Source organism: Spinacia oleracea, chromosome 6 (assembly GCF_020520425.1).
Source record: "Spinacia oleracea cultivar Varoflay chromosome 6, BTI_SOV_V1, whole genome shotgun sequence".
Lineage (NCBI taxonomy): Eukaryota > Viridiplantae > Streptophyta > Magnoliopsida > Caryophyllales > Amaranthaceae > Spinacia > Spinacia oleracea.
This window is the reverse complement of record NC_079492.1, coordinates 110318260-110327062: the sequence shown is the minus strand read 5'-3', so window position 1 is coordinate 110327062 and position 8803 is coordinate 110318260. Positions and strand designations below refer to the sequence as shown.

Sequence of the window (8803 nt, the reverse complement as noted above, 5' to 3'; positions counted from 1 at the left end):
CCAGCGCCCATGGAGCAGCTCTCATGGACAGCACCATGAGGCCAACACAGCAGCGCAGCGCCAGCCCGCAGGCAACAGGCCAGCACCAGCGCGCGCGTCACAACACGCTCTAACAGAGTATTCGCCACCTTCTTTGGTGCAGTCACAACACGCTCAACGGGCCTTCTTCGGGGTCTAGAGTCAGAATGTTGATGATCGCCTTTTCGCTTGCGGTTAGAATGCCCCACGTGAGGCCTAGAACCAACTTCTTGAGGCCTATAGACCTTGATATGATCATACTTGGGCCTGCTTCGTGAGTGAACTAAGAGTGTCTCTCCTCAATGGCTCACATCCCACAAGTACTCTATTAAGGAGATGTACCAGTTTCACCTCACTCAGAGGGAGAATGTTCAATGGCGCAGTTATGTTTGGAGCAGGCTCACTGTTCCTAAACATAGGTTCATCTTGTGGCTAGCTATTCAAGATAAGTTAAAAACAAGAGCAAGACTACACAAGTTAGGAATTGTTGATGATTGTGTGTGTCCAATTTGTGGTGCAGCCCCAGAAACTGTGGACCATCTCTTTTTCAGATGTGCTCTTAGCCATAGGTGTGGCAATGAAGTCATGAAATAGCTTGGATCCTCTCACTGGTGGGATGGGATTGGCCCTCTCTTCAAGTGGCTGCAGAAATCTGCAGGTAATGAGTTCAGAAGAACTGTTACCTACACGTACCACTGTTGCTGCTCTTGTGTACCATGTTTGGAAAGCTAGGAATGTTATAATTTGGATGTCTCGAGTGCCTACTGTGCAATGCCTTGTCAAAACAGTCTAGGTGGATGTTAAATGCAGGGTTCAAAATCTAATTGGTAGGAAAGTCCATAGCAGGGATGTAGACTGGTTCCAGACGTTGTAATTAGCTAGCTTTGTTGGCTTAGGCTTGTTGGTTGAGTGTTCTTAGCCTTTTGTTAGGTTGGGCAGTGTGGGGATTTTTGTTCTCCTCCTCCCTCCCTTGTTGTAAACTTGTAATTGGTGCCTTGATTAATGAAATCTTAACTTGCTTGTCATATTTTATTAAGATTATGGTTGTGTGGAATTGAGTAAAAAATAAAGTGGTTGGTGAAATATATTTTATGTAATAGGAAAGTTGTGGTCTCATGTACTTTTATAGCAATGAAATAATCTTTTAAATGACAAATAAGGCAAATAAAAAGTTACAGAAAGAATATTGTAGTAAACATGACATAATGACATTTAACCAACCAAGTTTTACTTTCTTTGATTAATCATGTGGAATATAGTTTAAAGTCTTAAACCATGTATTTTTAAGGACCATCATATCTGACAACTTGCTTAACCCAAAAAAGGATGCTACTCGTAAGTCACTTGTAAATTACCAATTTAGAGCAGTCAAAATAGGTTATCGGGTCGGGTTTGGGTCGGGTCATCTCGGGTCTCGGGTCATGATCAGATCGGTTTGTGTCGGGTCAATATTCCGTTCGGTCGGGTCGATTTCAGGTCGGGTCATGTCGGGTTTTTTCCTATCCCAGGTTCAGGTCGGGTTCGGGTCGGGTCACATTTCGGTCAGATTTGATTTCGGGTTCGGGTCTTATCGGGTCGGGTTTAAGTCGGTTTGTAATAGGTAATTTCGGGTTCGGATCTTATCAAGTCGGGTTTAAGTCGGTTTGCAAAATAGTTATTTTCGGGTTCGGGTCTTGGTTTGGATCGGATAATAATTGGATCAGATAGAATTCAGGTCGGGTCACTCTCGGGGACGGGTCAAACTCGGGTCTGATAATTAACCTATACATTTTAATTATTTTATATTGTAAAAAATATTGCTTAACTTATTTTAGAGTTAAATTTTATATAGACCAAATAATCGCGTGTTTTTGTCAAGTCAATACATATATAAAGTGAATATGGATTACGAACCAATGATCGATTTAGTCATCTCAAAATGTGAAAGTGAAAAACCCGCAAATCGAATTTCATTTTTTGAATGAGGGGTAAGTGAGTGGGTCTCGAGCCAATGCGAGTCTCCTGTGTGATAGTGTAACCGTTTTTCTCGTTGTTGAGCACATTGACATAGGTCGCGCAGACAAAGAGACAGACTGTCAGTTAGGATGTTAGATTCAATTCTTACCTTTCATCTCATCCAAATTGCAAAAATAACTCGAAATTATTGTAAAAACAAAACAAGTTTTACTTTACTTTTGTTTATTTATTTAAAAACGTTAAGTTGTTCAAGACATTTTAATTTTTTCGCGTTTTAATTTTTCAGTATCTGGTAATAAATAATTAAAATATATTTATCGTTGAAGTTAATATTTGGTCGTGTCAATGACAAGTCGGGTTATCAACAGGACGGGTAAATCGGGTAGCGGGTTGTCACAGGTCGGGTCAATAGCAGGTTTCATCGAGTTACAATCGGTTTCGGGTTGACATCGGGTCGGGTATCAAATCGGGTTCGGGTAATTGTTCGGTCGGGTCAGTTCGGTTATCTGTCAATTTCAGGTCAGGTGTCGGGTTCGGGTTCGGGTCCTACAACATCGGGTTAATATCGGTTATCGGTTTTTTCGGGTCGGGTACAGATCGGGTTTCGGGTTACCTGTTTGACCATAATTTCGGGTCATGGTCGATCACGAGTTCGATCGGTTTAGGTCGGATTTTCGAGTCGGGTCAGTTTTTGACAGCATGCATATAAGTTCTCTATTCAACAATTATTATTGCGAGCTATCAAGTGGGGCTAGCTATTGGGTTATCAACATGATCTACCCGCATTGTGTTACGTACGTAGGTACAAGTGTCACTATTGTATCCACTACACTAGATATGATTTCTCCCTCGAGTAAAATTTGTCATTCAACTATTAGGTAAAGAGATCGAGTTAGCATACAATTCCAACATGTGCGTAAACCGAGTAAGATTGATCATACTATACATGTATTCTCTCAAAAGGTCTTGCGCGTATAAGGTGTACAATAAATTTACTGTACACCAAGATAACTTTAACCCATTTTTATGTAACTTTAACCTAGTTTTGATTAACTTTTATATTAGTAAAAAAAGTTGATAGATAAACATTTTAAAGGTTTAAATGATTAATTTTATACATTATTAGTGATTTTGAAGAAATAAGTTTTATTAAAATGAAAAAATTTATCACCAAAAAAGTAGATAACTTTTACATATATAAGCATAACTTTTAAGCATTTTGGTTTAACTTTTACACCGATGTACAATAATTATTGTACAACCCTTGTAAATAAGAATTTGTGCTCTCCGTCCCTCTTTTTATTGCCTTTTGCTCTTTTTCGGGGTGTTTCTTGAAGATTTCTACATACTAGAAGTAGTACTATCTTTCAGTGAAGGAGCCAGATTTTAAATGTTAGGGGGGGCAGAAAAATAAATAAAAATACCGCACAATAAGGAATTTGAACCTTAACCAAATGGTCCATAGGAGATAATAAATCAAAAATAAAAATAAAATAAAAATAAAGCAGAAATAACCACGGAGGCATGAAGTATTTAGTGATATATTTTGGTATTTAATATTATATATACATTTATATTTTGTTGGGAGAACCCGTGTTCGATCCTCCGCAACAACAATTGGGATGGGACTGGAACCTAACCACCCATAACTCGCCCCGAATCCGAATTAGCCTAAGGGTGAAACGGGTGCTAACACCAAAAAAAAAAATTGGTATTTACACTATTTGCATAATATTAAGACGAAAAAGGAAGAGTGCTAAAAGGTAGGTGAATATAACAAAATATAGATAAAGTAACATAAATGTGTAAAAGGTAGGTGAATATAACAATATATAGATAAAGCCATTTTCAACCAAACACAAACTAACACATTAAAGCTAACTAAATTAAACATCACTAAACAGCTAGACCACAAACAGGGAGAGAGTGGGAATCAAGCCACAATTACCACCGAAACACGTACCAAAGATGTTACTGAAAAAGAGGAATTTAAATAACCTTAATCTAAATCCTAAACCTAACATTTACCTTTACCGGCAAGATCGGAATTTTCCCGACAATACAAGACAGCGGCGTCTAGGAAAACCTTTAGAATACAGAGCTTTAATTCCCAAACACACAGAATACAACCCAAACCCATATATTCTATCCCAAAATTGAAACCCTACCCCCTAAAACTTTACCTTTACCTGCGAAAAACACCGGCGACACTTACCTTTACCGATGACTAATGCGGTGGCGATTAGGAAGTAGACGGAATAGTGTAGGTTGAATTTCTAGTCCAATAACCTCTGATACGAACGAACCAACAACACCCCTAACTTTACTGACGAGGGAAGATTTGGAAAAGGTCGGTCAAGACTGAAACCCATATCTGAACTTCCTCTCTATTTGGTGAAGGAGCTTGATTCCCTCTTTTCTTCTCCTCCGCAAGGACGACAAAAACACCAAACAAACTAATTCTAGCTCGCCGGCGACCTTAATTGAGCAGATAAAGCTCAGTTCTAGCACCAGCGAGCCGGCGGCGGTGGTCAGGGTTTGAAGGGATGGAGGTTTTTTTTTTGGAGAGGAAAGTTAGAGAGAGAAAATATTTATGTTTTTTTTCAATTACTTAAAATGTAAATAATGCTTAAAACTATGTCGTTTTGCACGGGTGCACAGTGAGCCCTGTGTATCCGAGTGTAATCCAATTTGAGAAGACTCGTATGCACAATTTACACCCAAGTATTAGTAAAGTAGTTTATGCTCTACGGACTACGGGACAATAAAAAAGGGACAAAAGGAGTACTCATTAATTCATTAGGCATTACACGTCTTGGCATACTAGCCATAGGTTGAACATGATTGTAATTTCACTGGAGAATTGGAGATGGATCGATAACACTGTACTCAATATTTATAGTTAGTAAAGAGAATAAAAACTATGAATGCCAACTTTACATTTGGATCTTGATTCTTGAATATACCTCCTCGTGAAGAAAGGTCATCATATCCCAATTGCTTCTCCCCCAAACACCGACCCATTTAGAAAAACAAAAAAGAAAAAGAGACAAACAAGAGGAAACTATGGACTTACATAAAATATTAAGGTAGTAATCAGACATTTAGAAGTTTATTGTCCTCTGAGATCTCTTTTTTCACCTCTGTTTCTACTGTCATTGGTCATCTCTTGCTTGTACATTACTATAATATTGCATTTAATCATATGCATCAACTCATCTGCAACCACAAAACCAAAACAATCAACACTAATTACTCACATAGTTAAACAAGCATTAGATCTTATTAATTAAAGCTTATAAAATACCTTAAAATTCCTACTATAGAGTTCAAAAATAGCAATGTTAACCCGTGATTAAATTTCATTTAACGTTTGTTGTTTGAATTTTATTTCAGTTTCATACAACTCAATTCAACTTGATTCAATTCATTATTAGTTTAACTATGTTCAATTTCATTAAGTTGAGTTTTAAGTTGAGTTTCAATTTAGCCAAATAAAGTTTGGTAAGACAAAGTCTAATCAAAGATCACTGTAAACAAGACAAATGATAGAAGTATAAAAATAAGATAAACTTTCATTTGGGGTGCAGATGAGATTAGTATTTTCTACACAACCAAAAAGAGGTCAACCTTCATCAAAAGTCCATCAAACAAGACAAAAGGAGGCTCATTTTATTACTTTTTCACCAAACTCTAGGCAACTAGATCTTCTGTTGTCATGCAGGATACTTTTAAAATTTCAAATATGGTTTTGTTTGACTAAAATTAGAAATATTAACTCCATAAACCCAATTAAGGAGTATGATATAACTAGAATTTAACAGTATTTTCAAGTTTGACTTTTTGAACAGATTGCCATGACCCATGTTAGTTGGCACACATAACAAGGGGATGGACTAAACCATACTCCTCCCGTTGAGAAATGTTAAGTTAAACCAAAGTTTTTTTTTTTCCTTAAGAAGGTAAGATAAAGTTAGTGTTTTATTAGGTTAACTCAATTTGTATAGACGAGCTAAACAACTTTGAAAGTGGAGGAAATGATAAGTGCAATCCTATCTTAAAGTGTTCTTAGTGGGATCAAATCTAATTTTTTAGTTGGAAGGTGCAAGTTAAATAAGTACGGAATGTCATCCCTTTTCTCTACCAATTTTACCCCTATATAATCAACATTAAAAATAATCATGTGCATGTGCATGTGCATGACCTATCTTTCATCCTTGCCCGTTTTCTCTAACATTATGGTTTTCAAACAAAGAGGCCAGTTTACACATGATAATTTAATTAAGTTATATAAATCAGGGCATATAATACTAATTACTAATTTACATAAAATAGTGACAGCACAAAATACAAGAAGATTAGGTGAAAAGGTTGGAGAGGGAAATTTGAAAAAAAAATCATTTTGATCGTTTTTGCAGCATAAGTTTGACATACACCTTAACAAATAACAAATTAACAACTACTTCCATAATTGTAATATCAAGTTACAACCGTTCTGGGTAGGTATCTTATGAGACAGATTCACACATGAAATCGTTGATATTACCATTAATTGTTTTTTTAATTATATTATAACTATTTAATTAGAAAGTATAATTATTTAATTAATTATAATTAATAAAACATAAATATTTGAACATAATATGTAACTATTTAATTAGAAATTAGAACTATGAAGTTGGTGCATACTCAGCCGCACATGCACGTACATACTAATTGTTGACATTTGACAACCTTAATTCACATTTTAGCCTTAAAACAACTAGAAGTTGCAATCAAAGTGATGAGTTATCAAAATAGACATTACTGAATTACTCTCTTTTAACAGAAATCAGTGTGCTAAAAATGGTGAGCTTTGATACTAAAATGGCAAAATACAACACCACACCCTTTTAATTAATTCTTCAATATGATATTTCCCTGACATCAACCAAATGACGGTAATACTCTGTCAAAACAAAAAATACAGTAAAAAAAACAAACATAATTCAGTAATTCCATGATGAGTTTTCACTATCACCAAAACCCTCAACTTACAGTTTGTCCCATTTCTCAAAAGACACGCCAATACATTCATCCATGCAGATTTACATTAAACAGGTTTAAGACTACTCACACACCTCGTAATCATCAACTTAATTATATCCATTAATGAATAATTACTAGTACATGAAATTGAGAAAATAAAAATGGCAATTTGTACTGTACGGAATGGGAGTAAGGAGTTTTACCTTGGGAGTGAAATTTGTTCAAGACATTGGAGGTTTTAGGAACTACTGATCGATACCAAAAACAACTCCAAAATTGGGGCTCTTTTTTTTATAATCTCTCTAGTTAGCTAACAAGCTGGGCCAATAGTCCTATCCTCTTCTTCGCTTCCGGCCCGTTGCGGTTGTTGCTGCGGATTATGTTCAAGATGATGGTGTTGCTGGTGAAGAAGAAGAGGTTGATGCTGCGGATTATGTTCTCCATGTACCTGCTGTTGCTGTGGTGTTGCTGGCTGCTGAAGAAGTAACAACTGCCCTAATGACTCATCTTGTTGCGGTTGTTGTTGTTGTTGTTGTTGTTGTTGAATCTGATTGTACGCGTTTGGATCAAATGTAGCTGCTCCAAGAGCTAAAGATGGAGATGTAACAGCTGATGAGGATCCCACCTGATTAAACCCACCACCACCAACAACCACTGCTCCGTCGTATCCACCACCACCACCGCTACCATTAAATCTCATGAACTGTTGTTGCTGCTGTTGTTGCTGCTGTTGTTCCCAGTTCCTCATCATCTCCTGTTCATCTCTGACAGCCAATGCCGCCAACTGCTGAGCCTCAATCAAATGCTGTTGTTGCTGGGAATCTCTGATAACTAACTGACCACCACCACTACCACCACCACCACCGCCGCCACCATGAGATGGGCCTGCAGCAACCCCTGTAGGAATATTAATACCCATCATAGGACCCATATTATAGTGCTGCTGCATCGAGGAATTAGCATAACCAGTTTGAATCATAGGCATAAGTGCAGTCGGACCAATATAAGTAGATAAATCTTTCTTAGCAACATATAGGTCACTCTGAACTTGCTTCAACCGCTGCTGCAAAATGGATATAAGACCCACACACCCATACACCGGGTCACGCAACCGGGCCTCGGCTTCATACGCCAATGAATTCACAGCATCCTCCCTCTGTGACACGTTCAGATCATGGAGTAGCTTCGCCACGTTACTGGCACCGAACACCTTGTGAACGTTGGCGAATCGCTGTGGCTGATCTGGTGGAAAGTATGGTGCGAAAACACACTCCTGCGTGCATTTTCTTCTTAAAAACTTACACGCTGCACACGGTGAATTTGATGACATCTTCTTCTTCTAGCAATCTTTGGGTTTGTTTTTTTAAGAATGATTTTGGGTCAAATACTGCCAAAAAAAAATATTATCATCAACAATCAAATCTGGAAAAAAACGAACTATTGAATATATTGAATATGAATAAAGTATTATAGGGGAGAGAAAGGGACAAAGAAGAGGGAGGAAGTTTCATGGATTGAGACTCAGATATATCGGGAATCGCAAAGCATTTTCATTTTTTTTTTTTTTTTTTCATAATTAAGTATAAGTCAAATGCAACCTACGAAGCACGGAAACGCCAAAAAAATCACGACTTACCGTTTCAGAAAAATGGAGACGTGTTTGAAACTGAATTCATCCCGGAAACGAATGGAAACGAGATTTCAATCTTATATTCACGTTTCCCAAGCAAACTTGCTGATTGTATCAAAGTTTTTCCGCCAGAAAACTGAAATTAGGTTGAAGAAGATAGGTTGAATAAGA

At 37.2% G+C, this 8803-nt stretch overlaps 1 protein-coding gene across 1 annotated transcript; it reads right to left on the bottom strand.

Annotated features, from left to right (window-relative positions):
* Positions 1-3787: 3787 nt before the first annotated feature.
* On the bottom strand, positions 3788-8803 carry LOC110775393 (LOB domain-containing protein 36). The gene is made up of 3 exons (XM_021980003.2): positions 8639-8803; positions 7206-8389; positions 3788-5193 (listed from the first exon to the last, which is right to left on the bottom strand). The coding sequence occupies exon 2, from the start codon at positions 8330-8332 to the stop codon at positions 7313-7315; it is 1020 nt and encodes a 339-aa protein (XP_021835695.1). The 5' UTR covers positions 8333-8389; positions 8639-8803; the 3' UTR covers positions 3788-5193; positions 7206-7312.

What these genes read in the sequence shown, in the direction of transcription:
- LOC110775393 (XM_021980003.2), bottom strand. Translation starts at nt 8,332, where the DNA reads ATGTCATCAAATTCACCGTGTGCAGCGTGTAAGTTTTTAAGAAGAAAA.